Source organism: Mus pahari, chromosome 21 (genome assembly GCF_900095145.1).
Source record: "Mus pahari chromosome 21, PAHARI_EIJ_v1.1, whole genome shotgun sequence".
NCBI classification, from domain to species: domain Eukaryota; kingdom Metazoa; phylum Chordata; class Mammalia; order Rodentia; family Muridae; genus Mus; species Mus pahari.
Window position 1 is genome coordinate 6,029,178 of NC_034610.1, and position 18,181 is coordinate 6,047,358.

The 18,181-nt window shown below is 38.9% G+C and overlaps 1 protein-coding gene across 2 annotated transcripts in view; it reads left to right on the forward strand.

Moving 5' to 3' along the window:
• The window catches only part of Pacrg (parkin coregulated), a 419,131-nt gene that overhangs the window by 50,349 nt on the left and 350,601 nt on the right, over positions 1 to 18,181 (forward strand). For both annotated transcript variants that reach the window (XM_021221476.1, XM_029533070.1), the window contains exon 2: positions 13,658 to 13,792. In XM_021221476.1, the coding sequence (XP_021077135.1) occupies positions 13,658 to 13,792 (135 nt within the window). The remainder of the gene's footprint in view (positions 1 to 13,657; positions 13,793 to 18,181) is intronic.

Sequence of the window (18,181 nt, forward strand, 5' to 3'; positions counted from 1 at the left end):
TCATGCATATATTAATGTATATGTAAAAAGAACATACAGCAAAACATCTGAAAGGAAAGATGTGTGTGGGAACTCTCCCTAACTCAGGCAATGTGAGTGGTTTTGTGTGTGTGTGTGTGTGTGTGTGTGTGTGTGTGTGTATGTGTGTGTGTGTATGCAGTCACATTACAAATGTGTACAATGCTTGTATAAAATTCAAATCATACAACCATATGCATGTGCTTAATGTAAATTATGGCAAAGAGGAGCATCTTGGACTGCACTGGAGGCCACTGATAAAGATTTATGCCGTGTCTGTTGAGATGAGGTAGAAGGTGCCTAGGTGAGGTTCCCCCTCAGCAGAATGAGCAGGAGTTTAATCTCCATGCGAATACTTGGGCTTTATTTTGCGACAAGCCACCATGTTTACAAATGAAAAAAAAATGTGTGTTTTCTAAGAAGCAATATTTTTTTTACAAAAAAATACAATTAACATGTGAATAATAATGATGTATTCTGCCAAGAACGTAACATGCTTTTTCAGGTACATCTCCATTTCTTTTTTACTTTTTAATATATCTCTGACTGCTGACTGGACCACAGAGGGAAGCACACAACCAATAGTATTTAAACCTACTGTTTATTGTGGCATCTTCCATCTAAATTTTGTGACTGTGCTTTGTGTGGGTAAAGATATTTTGTATATTTTTTCTTATCAGATTTTTAAAAAATTTTCTAACTCATAATTAAGGTATTTAATATCTCAGCAAATTGTGTGAAAATTGAAAGTGCTTTACGGTGATTAGAAAGAAAACTTTGCCAATATAAATGTTTCATTGCAGACAGTTCTAAAAATCAGCTTTTATCAGGCAGCTGGCTCTTTCTGGAGAATACTGGCTTGCATCATTAGACACAGAATTCTCAACTTTTCTATTGGAATACTCAGGATGCGTACATTGCGAATGATGCAGTTTTTCTGATGGGTAAGTTGAGAAACATATAATGTTCCCAGTCTGACAGAGTCTGAGCTGAAACTTCTTCCTTGCTGGTTAGAAGTCACGTGCTTTCAGAAAAAAAGATGTCTAAGCTTGCATACACGCAGTCTCCTGTTTCACCTCTGATAAAGTGAGATTTACAAATCCCATGTTCTACTCTCATTATTCAGTAAGAAGTAACTGCTTCAAGACACAGCGAACTCGTGTTTGCTTAGGACAATGTTTCCCACAGACTCATCATTAAAGGCTATGAGAGAAGAATATATCTAAAACACACTCTAAACTCCTACTCACTTGTACCCTCTGATCACGTTTAGCTCAGGCATTTCTCTGGCCTCAGCGTTGGGTATGACTGTGCATTAGCCAAGCTGTCTCGGGCACTCAGGCATTTTATCAGTTCTACAAGACAGAAGCTAAGTACGTAGTCTAGATTGAGTCCCTGATGACTGCATAGAGACAAGTTGATAGCAAGAACCACACTTGGGGCCTTAAATATGTGGCCTTTTGTATATTTAACGACAAGAAGGAGCAGCTTTTAAGTAAAGTTTGTGAGCCTTGAACTGCCGAGAGTTTTTTCTTGTCATTTGATCACAGCATCTCATTCTGTTAGGAATGGCTGTCAATCTTTGCATTTGTTCCCACAATGGAGAAAGTGGATATTAGCCCAGAAACTTAGAATACCAAAGATACAATTTGCAAAACACATGAAAATCAAGAAGAAGGAAGACCAAAGTGTGGATACTTCTTAGAATTGGGAATAAAACACACATGGAGGAGTTACAGAGACAAAGTTTGGAGCTGAGACGAAAGGATGAACCATCCAGAGACTGCCCCATCCAGGGGTCCATCCCATAATCAGCCACCAAAGCCAGAAACTATTGTGTATGCCAGCAAGATTTTGCTGAAAGGACCCTGATATAACTGTCTCTTGTGAGGCTATGCCAGTGCCTGGAAAACACAGAAATAGATGCTCACAGTCAGCTATTGGATGGAACACAGGGCCCCTAATGGAGGAACTAGAGAAAGTTCCCAAGGAGCTGAAGGGGTCTGCAACCCTATAGGTGGAACAACAATACAAACTAACCAGCACCCCCAGAGGTCGTGTCTCTAGCTGCATATGTAGCAGAAGATGGCCTAGTCAGCCATCATTGGGAAGAGAGGCCCCTTGGTCTTGCAAACTTTATATGCCCCAGTACAGGGGAAGGCCAGGGCCAAGAAGTGCGAGTGGGTGGGTAGGAGAGCAGGGTGGGAGGAGGGTATCTAGAACTTTCGGGATAGCATTTGAAATGTAAATGAAGAAAATACCTAATAAAAAAATTGGAAAAAAAATTAAAAAAAAAAAAAAAAGCACCAAGAAATGCTATAACTGAGATAAATGGCTGGTCTAGTCATTGATATCAAGACAATTTTAGACAATAAAGAGGCAGCATACTGAACAAAATCTCAGCTCCAAGTAGCTTAGTTTATTGACAAAGTTTAAATGCTGGGACTGTAATTGACTCCCAACCTTTGAATCTTTGTTACATCACATGGAAGGAGGCTATATTGCAAAAGCATTTGTCAATCAAGTGGACCCAATGAAATCAGCATCAGGTAAGATGATTGTTCTTTTCTGACCCAGCTAAGAAAAATTAGCCCTGGGACATCAGCTGGGCTGTATTTGCAGGGCCCTTTGGATCTCGGATTATCAGAGGTAAAACAGGAGACTGCGTGCATGCTTACACATCTTCTTCCTTCTGAAAGCACGTGACTTCTAGGCAGCGAGGAAGAAGTTTCAGTCCAGACTCTGTCAGACTGGGAACATTATATATTTCTCAATTTACCCATCAGAAAAACTGCATCATAAAATTTGTTTTACCACAAACAGGGCAAACTTAAGTGTTTTTCATTACCTATGCACACAGCTGGCCCTGGCTTTAGTTCACACCTGCCATATCAAAGAGCCTGTGTAAGCACTTTTAGCAAAATGAAATTATATTATTAAATATCACAGAAGCCTTAGAATTTTTTTGTGAAACTTTTCCATTTCTACAAATGAATTTCCAAGGCAGAAATGTGTATTTTATAATGGATATTTTACACAGAGAGAAAATATATTGATTTGTCAGTATCAAAATCTTGGTTATAAAGTTGTATGAACAATAATTACTTAAATATAATAAATATATAGAATTTTCAGATGAATCACTTGTGAGCTAATCATTGCTAGCTATAAAGTATATGAATAGACTAGTCTAGGGTGCAATTTCTTTGATAACTTTTTCTAATTGATGTTATATAAAATTCAGGCTCACATGCAAATTTTAGTAAAGATGAACAGATGGTTCTTGTTGAAAGGACGATGTCCCTTGATATAAGGGGTTGCTTCCTTAGTATGTGGAGTGTGACCTGGTGTTACTTGCCTCGTTCTTATTTCTATTACATGTTCTGGATATGTCCTATTTATTATCGAAAGCCATAGCTATAGTGGGAATAGTATGTTTGGCTCATCTTTTTTGTTTCCAATAATATCAAGCCTTATGACTTATGAGTCTATGTAAAATCTATTTTAGGAATAATCTCTCTCTCTCTCTCTCTCTCTCTCTCTCTCTCTCTCTCTGTGTGTGTGTGTGTGTGTGTGTGTGTGTGTGTCCATTTTCTCTCTACTGTATCTATTGAGACAAGCTCTCTTATTGAACTAAACAGAGTGGTCTGACCTGATCATCCATCTGTCTCCATTCTCACTGTGGCTGTGGATGAGGATCTGAACTCAGGTCCTCAAGCTTCTGTACACAGGGACTTTACCAACTGAGCCATCTTCCTGGGACTTCTATTTCTGAGATTACTTACATTTGTGTCACCAAGAGCCTCTCACCAAGAGTTCAGATTTGAGTCATGGATTTTTTGAGATAACATTGTGCTATATAACCTAGGTTGGTTTCAATTTGTGGTAGTGCTTCATGGTTCAGCCTCCTGAGTGTGGAGACTTTGTAAATTTTTTTTTTAAGATTTATTAAGTTAATGTGAGTACACCGTAGCTGTTTTCAAACACACTACAAGAGGACATCTAATCCCATTATAGATGGTTGTGAGCCACCATGTGGTTGCTGGGAATTGAACTCAGGACCTCTGGAAGAGCAGTCTGTGCTCTTAACCTCTGAGCCATCTCTCCAGCCCCGACTTTGTGAATTTTTAAACACTGAAAAATCAATGCTGCGCAAGTGCTTTGGCCATTGTAGACGAATTTATTAGTTACATATGCACCTTTGATTCTGAAGTGCACCTAGCTTCTAAGTGGATTCAGTAATTTATTAATTCCAGTGTTATTCACCGATTTTACTCCCCCTCCTGACCAAATTCTAATAACTATTAATTTTTCTCTACTTCAACAGTCACACCTGGTTAAGAAGTCATATTTTGACCTGCCAAAGAGTGGGTTAGTTCCTATAAAATTCATCTGCTTTAGTCTCATATACCCCTTTATTCCTGTGTGGGCTGCAGTCTGGCTTCCACTCTATAATAGCACCACTGTCTCTTTATTTATGCATCTTACTTTCCTGTCTCTTTGGAAAATACCTAAGAGAAACAGTTTGAAACATGGGATTTGGTTCAGTTGGCTGTGTCAGAAGTCTCCTTGGCTCTGGGACAGAGCTGAGGCTGGCACATTGAGTCAGGACAGTGTGAGAGCTGCTTACCTCACAGTGGGCAGAAAGCAGATGACTAGAGACAGGTCAGGGCTACTGTGTGCACCTCACAGTAGGCAGGAAGCAGATGACTTAGAAATGGGCCAGGGCAACTGTGTGCCTTCCAAGGCACACCCCAGTTGTCCACTTCCTCTACTTTGTGTTTAGTGTCCCCACTTTCACCACCTCCCAGCAATCTAGTCATATTATAACTTAGCCTCAGATAATAAACCATTGACTAGGTCAGTCTTCATGATCTGATCACTTTTGGAAGACTGGTTTCCTTCACCAGTTTTATCAATTACTCTCAGTCTTGTCAAGCTGACCATCTAGAGTAACCATGACAGATGGATGTCTCAGTCCTCCTTAAGCTTCTTCTCTGCATCCTTGAACCCTAAGCAAACGCTCATTCCCTGATGTTAACAATGATATTCCTTCCCACTTTTCTTGCTACCATATGAGGATTAGCCTATTCTCCTATAAAAACCACTTTACTGTCCAGAATTCAGGAACCATATGAAATTCTTGCCTTTGATTTCCAGAGGTTGAACCCATCATCTTGTCACAGGTGTAGTAGGCTGCTCCAGCTGTTTACCTCCTAACCTCTAGGTGAAGAAGTATCTATCTGGTCTTACTTTTGATTGTTACTAGAAAGGGTGGGGTTTGTAGTTTTTAAGATAATAGTGATTGCTTGTTTATTCAGGAGAGAGGGAAGAGGAGAGAACAGGGTGGAGTACGGAGAGAATTTAACTGCAGGCTCCCAGAACCATGAGCTCCTGGAAACAGGAAGCAAGGCTCTATGGCTGGCTCTATCTGGTTGAGACTCATGCTACAGTACTGACAGCAGAGATCACAGTCCGCTTCCAAGAGTCTGTGCAACATGTCAATAAGAAATCATTTATGGACTATAAGCAGATGAGAGATCTAATTTAATTAGTCTATTTGAATATTCATTGTGTAGTACACAAAGGAATGACCTAGACAGGCAAAGCTGGAGGCAGCAAGATCAAATAAACTCTCAAATCTGTAAACTCTCAAAACCTTTAGATGCTGAATAAATGAAATGAGAAGCAAAGATAGTAAGAAAACAAGTTTGATCAACAGACCAGTGTTTAATATCATTTAAAGTGAAGATCTTGTGCAATTGGTAGCAGTGCTGAAAAGAATGAAGTATGTATGTGCAGCTGTGTGTATTTGAACTTACACCAGAATGAGAACCTAAACCTCTTCGTTTGTGAATTGAGTGACAGTCTTCTGCTTAGTTAGTGAATAACTGTATCAAGGATCATAAAGTATATATCCTATATATACTACACCTTATATTTCAAATAGAGGAACTTAGCCTAAGAGAATAATACAGAATACAGAAAACATATGCCAGAAGTACTTAACAGTATAATTACAATGGGAAAGGGGATGGGTAGTCAAATATGATTACTAATAGTTGGTGGAAATATGTTTATCCATGGAAACTGAAATTTTAACATCAGTAGCAAAACCATAGCATGTTACACTAAGTAGGACGGCCACTCTCTCAAGAGTGATAATCTAGGGTAAATTCCATTACATACATGTTTCTGGAAACTGTCTAAGGGAAAGTGTCAAATTACTAATTGATAGTAGAATTGTAACTGATTAGCAAATTTTCCTCCAAATATTCTGCTGTCTTTTCTTATGTCTATGATTTACACAAATGGATTATTTGCAGCCTTTTAGTACTGAAGCCTAAGCCTTAGGTCTGCTTCTAGTTCTCAGTCAGCCATAATCCTCAAATCCCACATAATCCCACAAACCAACACTTGTCGGGTGACTCTTTGTATTTTTGCCTACAGTGACTGAGGTTATATCCTTTGGACAGGAAGGGCATGCTGCCTGTTTCAGCTGGTCACTGAGCAGTGTGACTTAGGAGTCTAGCTTCTTTGGGTTCTTTATACGTAAAAAAGTTTCATAAGGTTTTGTTGACAATATGTGTCAATAGTATTAGTGTATGTTATGTTATGTTATGTTATGTTATGTTATGTTGTGTTATGTTATGTTGTGTTATAATGCCACCCTCACTGAAGCCTTCTCTCATACCACACTCCAGGTTCCACTCCTTGACTACCGTCTTCTGACTACAGGGCATCTTATCAGTTCTTGAAAACAATATGATGTATAGATACTAATGTCTTGATTTTATATTTCTGTTTTTAGGCCTTGACAGAATAATCTTCCTACAATAGCTGGTTTCTCTGTCACTGTCTGTTGCCTTTAATGTCTAACTTTTATATAGAGTATCTACCTCTATATTTCTATAAACACACATGCGTGCGTGCACGTGCACACACACACACACACACACACACACACACACACACCACCTTATACTGTGAGAACTATTTCACTGATGTCACCTCACCACTGCCTCGGCAACCAGAGCTCATTTTGGCCATGTTGAAAGCTACTTGCTTTCTCCATGTTCTCCCGTGATTCAGTTTGCTTATCTTCTTAATTCTGTTGGCATTTTCTTCATTTGTTCATCTGGTGACCTTAGACATTGCAGAACTTTTGGTAGCAAAATGAATTACACTGAGCGAACTGGCCAGACGCTGAATCGCAGCAGTTCTGAATCAGAACCCAGGATGCTGGCTGCACATGCTGCAGACCAGGCTCATAGTTCAGCAGGAACTCAGGGGCACTGCCAAGATGTCTCCCTGCTGGACAACAGCTGTGCTGTAATGTATCACAAACTCCGGGTTGCAGCTTGTGCAACTGGGAATTACGATCTCCGCCATCCCCTGATCCCAGTGCTTTAGTGAGTTAGCTAAATGGACTAATTTGAATTACCCACTGTCAACTTTCCATTTGGAATAAAAGGTCCTTTCTTTTTATAGCTCTGGTTTATGCTTAAGAATAAAAATAATGAAAAGGAAAAATTTAAAATTTTATGATGGAGAGTTTGAGAAAGCCTTAAATTCCTTCCTACTTATTATTATTACTTTTGTGGCCCTGTGACAGACACAGTGATCTAAGTCCTAAATCCATTACGGAACATTCAATAAATGTAGGCATATAAAGTACTCTGTCATCTGAAGTCATTTCAAACTGCATTCAATATCTTGCTTCCCAAGTGCATTAGCTTTTATTAAAAGCATTCTGCTGTGACATCCACTCTTCCTAATTGGTTTACGGATTGTCCCCACCATTCGGGCAATCTTAATTGCATTTTCCTGCAAAGCTAGTTTGATTTATGGTTCCTTGTTTGCCTTATATTATTTATAATAAATCAGAGAAGAAATCTCAAGACATGAAATAAAACTTACAATAGCTCCTCTTTCACAAATATAAACTTACCTAAGAACCCTTAGCAGTATTTTGATGTGTTTTGAAAGTTGCTTAGTCAAGCGTTCATCTTCTGTGTGGTCTCTGATCATGATGCCTGTATTCTCTTTCTAGAGTTATTCTATATTTCACCTGGCATGCACAAGCTTAGAGAGTTATTTGGGATGTAATGCATGTAAGCATTTTTTAAAAGATGCTACATTCCCGTGTAAAGCACATACTCACACAGATAATCTGTTTGAAACAAAGAAGATATTATCTAAGGACATAGTGAGAGGATCTAACGACGACACTTGCAGATCTAATTACTAATGCCCTCTTTGTTTCGGCACAATGCAATTTTGAGATAACAGGAGTTAACTTGAAGCAGATTCATAACTGAAATAAAAAGATAAAATGTTTTTAAAAACTGAAATGAACAGTAGTAAAATATAGAGACACTTGAAGGAAAACAATCCCCTGTTGCTGAGTGAATGCATAGTAACGTGGGTTACTTTATAAAATCTTCTTCAAGCACAGACTTTCCATGGTCCTTCAGGCATGGAGTCATCCTGTAGGGAGTACATGGAAATTTGTGGGAAGAAAGAACTCTACGTTGTCTATATCAATTTATAAAAAGCCTTCTAGGCTTCCTTAGAGAGAAATGTGCTCGTTCCTTCAAATACTTGAGCAGTTAGTGTTTGACTTCAGAGTCAAAATTATCACAGAGACAAAAGGGAAATGATTTTTAAAGGAAATATAAGGCAGAGAGGAAAGGATGACTGCAATCAAATTTTAGGTCAAATCAATGAAGATGGGCCCACCGCAGAAACAGTTGACTTCAGAAACAGACAAACTTGGAAAAACCCATAGCAAATACCTACCTACTGGTTATAGGTGAGGTTTCAAAGGAGGTGCTGTGCATTCAATTCCTCTGAGTCAGTGACGATCCCAAACCTATGATGTCAGCAGAGACACTGAGCTGAGCTTACACGCACTTGGATCCCACTTATTAGGAATAAGAGACTTGCCCTCTTTTCTACCAAGGGACCATAAGAGGACAGCCAGCAGAGAGGAAGACATTGCATTCTTGCCCAGCGGGAGTGAGGCCAGCTCCCAAATCAGGAAGCTCAGAGGGTTTCACAGGGGCTGGAACCCACACCCTTCCTCAGTATAAATAGTAAATCCTTTGCTCTGAACCAAGCAGGATGGATACTTCTAATCCCAGTTTGTTAATATTGAACTCTATCCCACATCCCTGCGGAGATATGTAAATAGAATGTTTAAAATGTGGCCTTTTCAGGTTGGGGCTACAACTCAGTAGTAGAATGCTTGCCTAGCTGTAATGTGACTTCTCTTGGAGACATGTATGCAGACAAATGTCACTGCACATAGGGCACTGACAACTGAAGAAACAAGCAGTTCTACCTACGTCTAGGTTAGTGACTCAATGAGGTCATTGGAGTTACATGTAGGAACATGGGGGATTCAAAGACAAGTCCATCCCCACATGGATGACAGCTCACAAAAGCTGCCTTCCCTGGCAACTGTTTACAGCTTGTATAAGTATGATCCTGGGGAGGGACCTCCTCCATTCTATAAATTTCTTACGGGTTTCTTGAGCCTGTCTCCTCTCCATGATAAAAGCGGCCACACTAGCATCCAAGGGATGGAGCTGGGGGTGTTAAACAAGGGAATGAAATACATAAGGAGGAAAGAAAGGAAACTTTGCATTTCATAATATAAAATGGCTAGAAGTTCATATCACACCCAAACTCAGCAACACCACAGGAAGAATGAAAAATCCAATCAATAAATATCAGCATGAGAACAGCAGAAAAGTTCTATGTGCATTAAGAAACTTAAGTTTGCTAATAGAAAGTCTCATCAAGTAAAAGAGAATCAAGTGGATTTTAGATGGAAAAGGAACAGCAAGTGTTTCTAAGTCATAGTAAGACTGGATTGGTTCAGTAGCAGGGTAGAAAGGGCAGAAGGGAAAATCTACAGACATGACGATCAAGCCGCAGAAATCATCCAACTTAAGTAACAGAGAGGACTTGAAATAACAAGAATGCAGAGTCTCACATCTTCAGGATCTAAAAGGAGAAAGAAAAGAAGTCCGATCTGAAAGGCAGTCAAACCTTCCACCTTTAGCAAGAAAGCAGTAATCTCTGGGTTCACTGCGCTGAAAACTTTTTAACAGAGAATGCGTACCAAGGCAGATCGGGAAAGCTCTGAACACTAAGACAAAGAAAGAACAGTGGGCGTCCTAGAGAATCGTCAAGCATTTTGAAGGATGACTTCTCCCCAGCAGCCTCGGAGGCGACCTAGAAGCACTGTTGTGTCTTTTGAGGTCTGAAAGAAAGAGCTGTGAGCTGCAAACGCTGTAACCAGCTGAAATATTGTTTCTGAATGGAGAAACTAGGTCACTCTCAGGTGACTGCAAAGTATGAGAATGTGTTCTCAGCATTTCTTCCCTGAGACAATGTCTAAGAGAGCTCTCACATCAGAAAGGAAGCATTAAAGAAAGAATTTAGGGACGTCTTGGGGGAAGGGCTGATGAGAACCAAGTAAGTGCAAATGAAATCCCAAACACTGAAGTTGGGAGAAAGTGGGGCTGTCTGGAGGAGTAAGCCATACCCGAGAGCCTGGGTTTAATTCTAAGATATGAGAATTATGTTTGGCAATTGAAGAAGGAGTTGTAAAAGTCTCTGATGTGGCTCTTAATCATGTAGAGAAAAATTCTAGGTGAATATAATATGAATAGCTAATAATGGAACATGTAGAGATGTCAGATTTCTACAATTTGTAAGAACAGTTAACAGTGCTAAGAATTGAAATGCTATTCACATATAATATAATCCTCAGACTAGTCACTACAAAAAGCTTTACAGTGGTACATACTTAAAAACTGATACATCAAAATGTAACTATAAATATTACTAAGCAACTCACAAGAAGAGAGGTATACATGTATGTATATATATATATATATATATATATATATATATATATATATATATATATATATATATATATATATATATATATATATATATATATATATATGTTACAGCAGTACATGCATACATTGAAAAAGAGGGAAAATCTCCAATCAATCACTTAAACTTCCATTTAAAGAACAGAAAGACAATTGCGAATCAAATTAATCAAAAAAGAAACAAAACTGCACAAAATCTACCACCGAGGCAAAGTCTCCACAGAGACACAGCAAGCATGTAGCAAGACTGGTAGAGAGACATGAATCTCCAAGTCTCAGAGATGAATAATGGATGCCATCACATATCCTGAAGAGATGAGAAACATGCTGAACAATCATTTTCATAGTCTAGATGAAACGGGGAAATCCCTCAGAAATATGAGCCACTGTACAATAGGAAACATGATTCAAATATCTGTGTAACTTAAGGATATTGAATTTGTATTTCCCAAGTCTCAAACCCTCATTATCAAAGATAGCAAAAGGAAAATCATACAAGCATATTAATCAATATAAAAATAATGTTAAAAAACCTTGGGAGAAAGAAAAGAGGGAAAAATGTAGGAAATCTCTCTTGTTACTTGATACTGACCACTTAGAAAAAAATGTACAGTTTTAATCATGCTGTCACCCAAGAGGATATATTTAACCCAGATATATTTAATGGTGAATGTTTAACACACTGTGGTATACCCATGGCGTAGAATACTCTCCAGGATTACAAAGTATTGAACTATTTTGAAAAACATGATGTATGTGACTCTCAGAAATTGTATGGGTGGGGAGTCAATCCTGATGGTTCTATACTGTATGATTCTTGGAATAATCATCTTCTAGAAAGGAGGAAGGGACAAGTGCTGTCAAAAGAGAGAATCCAGACTGGAACTGGTGCCGAAGGGGATGGCCACCTAAGGGAAATGGGGATCCTACGATCGTCTATATCAGTGTCAGCAGCTTAATTGCGACCCAGTCTATGGCTTCTCAACATATCACTAAAGGGAAACTGGATAAAGAATAAATAGGGTTCCTGTAATATTTGCTCCAAGTTCATAGGGATCGACAGTTATCTCAAATAAGAGCCAAATAACAGAAATAAAAAACAAAACAACAACAACAAAAAACCCAGGACTTACACTGCCCAGTCATCTAAAGACTCTAAAATAACAATACACACATCCTCACACTAACAATTCAGGTGTGCCACAGAACTATCATGTTCAGTAAATACATGTGCTTTCATGATCCCTTTACTCTGGCCAAATTTTTTCTTCTTAGGTTGTATTTTATCTGTTTTTCTGATGGTGTTAAAAAAAAAAAGGGTGCTAGATACATGATAATTTTTAAAAGTAATTTCTTGGCTAAAAGAAAAAGAAAAAAAGACCTCAATCAGTTCTCAAAATTTAGTAGGAGATGAGGTAGTAAAGTCCAGCATCGCAGCTCAGGGACCTCAGCTGTGCTGCCCAGTGGTAACAGTGGGATAGAAAGCAGTCTCATTCATGTCCAGCTCATGGCTCAGATACCCGTGCAGACAGAGCTGCTGGATGTGCCTGGCTGTTTTTCAATTGAGTGAATTTCATATCTTGGGGGAAGAAATGCCCATTCTCTCAGAGGTTTCCCATCAGTTAGATACTTTCCAGAAGTCAGTGCTCCACAACCCTGCATCCTAAACTCCCACAGCTACAAATACTAACTTTCATATATAGACTAGAGACAAAAGATTCATCCTATATATTATATGTACTTTATGACATTGCTGCATGTTAATATATTCATCAAAATTGAAGTTTCAACAAAAACATTGTAAATTAATATAACAAATCAAATTAAGCTAGATTATTTGCTGATTTGTTCATATTGTTAAAAAAACAATTGTGAGTCTAATAAAATGGTATATGAAATGGCTGGTAGTTACCTGTTTATAAGAGAGAAGGATGAACATGTTCTGCTTGCCTTACTGTAACAATTCAGTAGGCTGCGGTTTTATAAATAGGTTATTTATCATTCAATTTTATAACATAGTGGATTAGTTGAGATGGAGATAATGAAGATTTAAAAGATAGCACTCAGCATGAATAATTCTACAGAAAGCGTTTCTTATCATGAAGAATGCAGTTTGGGGAGAGAGAGTTTCTCACATAATTTATTCTAATAGTGTTTCCTGGTGGACTAAGATTAGTCACTTTTCCTCCTGATAACCTTGCTAATTTACCACTCATTTTATATAATACCCTATTATGCTGTAGTTCTGTTGTTAGTACTTACAGTAACATAGGCCATCATTTTATACACACACAGATATACATAGACAGACAGACAGATAGATACATAGATACATAGATAGATATTCAGAGAGAATTTAAAGGAAATATTTTAAATGATTACATCATTGTCCAACAACATATATCAGATTTGAGTGTTAAATTTATAGTTATTAAAAATTATAACATAAAATTTATTAACCATTTTAACACTCTGACCTCTATTGAATGTACCTTAAAATCTTTCTTTTCCTCACACAAAGACATTAAAGTGGCCTGTACAGTCATGCTTGCTAAAGTAGCTTGAGACAAAGTAGCCTCCAATAGGTTTATGGTAACCTGAGATTTCTACTGTCCCTGAGTAAGAAGTTTAGACTTTATTTCAAAGGTTTTATTTTATTTTATTTTATTTTATTTTAAGCCTATTTTCAAAGCTAAAGGGTATCTTTGTTTCCTTTCAAGGTGCGGGGTCCTCCAGCTGCAGGGGCATTTAAAGAAAGGCCGACCAAACCCACTGCTTTCCGAAAATTTTATGAGCGAGGAGACTTCCCAATCGCCCTTGAGCATGACTCGAAAGGAAACAAAATTGCCTGGAAGGTAAGTCCCGGGCACAGCTGTGACAGCCAGCTGCTGCTTGTGGGAGTGACACCCCAATGCCAAACAAACTTGGCTGCTAAGTAAATAAACCAGAGTAATTTCTCAGCAAACAAATGGTGGTGGGAGAGCTCTTAGGGCCCCCTGTGTCAGCCGTCCACCTTGACTAACAATTAAATTATAGCCCTCAAAGAAGAAAATGACAGCGTTGCTTTGCCTTGGAGAATTGTCCGCAGCCCAATTCATCTCTATTTTTATGAGAGCCTGGCAGCCCGGCCTGTTTCCAGCAGTCCATCAAATGATGGGCCTGGCGGCTGGACGCAGGGAGCAACAGCCATTTATCTCCCCCAGATTTCACCTTCCTGCAGGACACTTCCAAATGGAAGCTTTAATTACCTAAATGGATAGGTCAGGGCTGTACCCGCCCTGGGATGCAGAGTGGAATACACAAGAAGGCGGCCCCTCTATCCCAGCATCCACCAGGACAGGGCTGTCATCCTCGCCTGTTAGAGGCTGCCCTCGGCCAGCGAAGCCATTACGGCATGGACACTTTCATGGCAAAAGGTTAATTGGCTTCAAAATAAATGTATTGCCTAATGACTCCATCTTAATGTGGCCGTGCCTCTTTTCCAAGACTTGCTGACGTGACTTGTGAAAACAAGCCAGTCTCTAGCGGGAGAAGGCTTTTACATTTAATTTGAGGAATGGATGCTATCGCTAACCGCTTCTGCGATTTAATTATTTTTGTTATGAACAACTCGCTTTTGGTGATATTTATCAGCTGAAAGGGCCTCTCCGCCCAAAGACAGCAAAGCCAGTGCAGGAGTCCATGTATCAATCACATCAGCTTGAGGAAAACAAAAGGTTCAGGCCAAACACCATCAGTTAAGAGAAGCAGCTGACACTTGAGCTGAAGAAGTCAGTGTCTTTGTCTGGAGGTGGGAACTGGCCATAATTAGGAACAGTAAAAATAACCAGAAACTGTTGGATTTAAGAATTTATCATGCCAACTAGCTGGGGAAAGTGCATTAAACATACTTTTCTCCCCTCCTACTCGGGAAGCCAGAGAGAACTGTATTTTATTTAATGTGTCTTTAAAATCATCTTTTCTCTCATTAGCAAGCACTTCTAGACTTTGAGCAGTCATCTGAGCTTAGGTGCATTACCAGCAAACTACTGTGGGGGTCTTGATTATGAAGCTTTGTTGTAAATGTTTAAGTGAGGAGAGGAGGAAGAAGGGGGATTTGCTTTGTGAAGTGGATGGGTTGTGAAGAAAACTATCTAGCGAGTATACTTATTCTGGATATGCTAGTCTTAGCACGAGCCAGCATTAGCACCGTTTACATATTATTCAGCACATGGGTTTGTGTTTGATTGCCTATGATCTGGTCCATGTAAGGAGAAGCCTAACTAACCCTGAATTCAGATTGTCTAATGGTTTACAGGTAAATTGGTTAGGATGTTTTAAATAATTTCTACTTATACATAAATTACATTCACGAAAATTTGTAATATAGATTTATTTTGATCTTATCCAATAATGTAACTTGAAAAGCATCAAGAAGCTAGAAAAAAAAACCCTTGAAAATAAATTATTAAGAAATAATAAGGGGCTGGAGAGATGTCTCAGCAGTTAAGAGCACTGACTGCTCTTCCAGAGGTCCTGAGTTCAATTCCCAGCAACCATATGGTGGCTCACAGCCATCCGTAATGAGAATTGATGCCCTCTTTTGATGTGTCTGAAGACAGTGACAGTGTAGCTATAGTATACTCATATACATAAAATAAATGTCTTTAAAAATAAAAAGAATAAGGAGGTGAATTTTTTACTTTATGTTTACAAATCCAACGTTCAATAAGGGTAAGAATTGTCTTTTGCTGGGAATTAATTTACTGGAACTACCATTGATTATAGGACTGATTGAGTAAGCTAAGAAGCAGTGATAAAGAAAAGACAATTTACCAGCACTGGTTGTATGACCGCACTCGTTTAGAGAGTTGTCTCATCCCAGAACCTGTGGATGTCTGCCTTTCAGGGCCTTGGGGTGTTTTACAGCATGACTATAACATGGAAATAAGACCCTGATATTATGAGACATAAGCTTGTGGACACTCAGTGTGCCCATGTTTATTCCCTGATGCATTTACTGTGGCATAATCTGGAGCATGGGAGTTGCTTAGTATATCATCCCTAAGGATGGGGCTTTGATATTAAAGGGGGAAAAACAGATCTTACACTGTATTTATCTGTGTATGGACACAGAACAGGTCTTCATGAAGCAGATGTCTTTTCTTAAACCATAGCACCTTTATCACTGCAAACTGTCTAAGGACAAAATTCCCCTAGGGAGTAATAGGCCTTTCTCAATACTTCTCAAGATAGTTGGGGACTTCAAGGGCACTTCCAACTGCCCTGAGAATGTGTACAATCAGGCAATAAAAATTCTAAAAGCCCTGGATCTTTGAAATACCTAGTATTCCCTGGCCACAAGCCATGCTTAAGGCTGTCTTCTCATTCAGTCTGGCACTTCCACTCTGTTAAAGTACAGGGATGTCTGCCCAAGTCATCAAACCCCCTTCTCCTTGTTCAAGATTAGCTGAACTGGCCTTGTAGAAGCAAAGGCAGCTGTGGAGTTGTTACCCCATAAATTACTTAATGCAGTCAGAGGCTAGAAACCAGAGCTAGGAAAATTCCACTTTCTGGTCCTCATCTTGACTTGATGGAATACTTTAGTGTATATGGAAATGCCCATTTGTTCCACATGTGAAACAATATGAAAAGCTGAAACCTTTGGCTATCCACTCGACCCTCTTCCTTATAGAATCTCTAAAGATCAGAAGGTTGCCCAGCACAAATTTCTGTAATTGTGGGAACATTTCACATTTACACTCTGCTGCAGTACAACTGGCCATATGTGACCATTAAGCTTCTGAAATGTGCCTACTGAGAGTGAGAAACTGAATTTTTAATTTTATTTCATTTTAATTAATTTTGATTTAAGTCACCTCATGGTTACCACATTGAGCTGGAGAATACTAGATTAAGATCATGGGTATGAAGCATAACGGCTGGGTCTATTGCTCAGAAAAATGATGACCGCATAAAATTATTATTGAAAATGAGAAGGCAGATTACATATGTGTGAGTTTTGTGTAAAATAATTTCTTGATAAACATGAGTAAGAACAAAATATGTATATCAGAAGTTTCTATATTCTTGCCCATTACCCATTTATTATCTCTGAAGGATGACTAGATCTAGTCTAGGATATGAAGCTTACCAGCCAAGCCCTGGAATTCATTTTAAACTTGTTAATGTAAACTTTTTAAACACATCTAAGGAACTCTTGTTACCAGTTAATGCATCCATGAAGTAGCATGGTGGAAACATTTTCTACATTTCTCTTGATGCTGCTAATTAATAGTCAGGAAATAAAGCATTTTATTTTGTGGCTGATATCTTCACTATAACTATTTTAAGCACAGACATGGAAAAGAGACAGGTAGTCTAGATAGGGTATGATCCAGATACCAGCATGGACAACAGAAGTTTAAAATCTGTATTTGAGTTTTCTCATGGTAATTCCCATTCTTCCATTTCTCATTCTAGTATAATTTGAATCACAAGGACAGTGGCTAGTGTGGGACAGGTGGGGCTCTACCTAACGGTCCCATGTGGACATTGTGGAGACAGACAGCTACAGAGAAGCACACACTATCTGCCTCTCCCTGTGTGCTACCTCAGCAAGGATTGAAGACTAGTAAGCCTGGGGAAGGCCTGTTGGGCTGGAGAGCGATTACAGGGAAGTTCACGTAGCTTTCTGGGCATTGCTCCCTCGATGCTGCCTCCATCTTCCAGTCATCTAGTGTGAGATCTGGTGGCCCCCTCCTGTGTTCTCCTCAGCTCTCCCTTCTCTGCCTCCTCTTCCTTTGCCTCCTCTTCCTTCCCCTCCTACTTCCTCTCTCTTCTCCTCCTCCTCACTGATTTTGCTTCCTAGATCCATGCTCATTCCAAGAGCTTTTCTAGAGCAGACGGAAATGTGAGGTCACCTGATGATCACCTGAATAAACTTGGGATGAAAGTCATTTTTTGCCCACTCAGAGGCCAATGAAAATATTAATCGTAACAGGATCGAAGAAGTGCATAGTTTTATTATAACTTTGGATTACAGAGGTATTTTTATTTAATATTTGAACATTAACTCTTTTAAAACAGTCACTTCCGTAGAGACCTTGGAAGAGTTGGGGAAAATATTATAAGCACATTAGCTTTAAAAATAATCTGTTATATTGTAAACACTTATTTTAAAGATGAAAAGAGGTGCAGACACTCTGAAGTGTCTCTAAATTCATCCATTTTATCATCTTTTTGATAAAGTAGATAAGAATCTA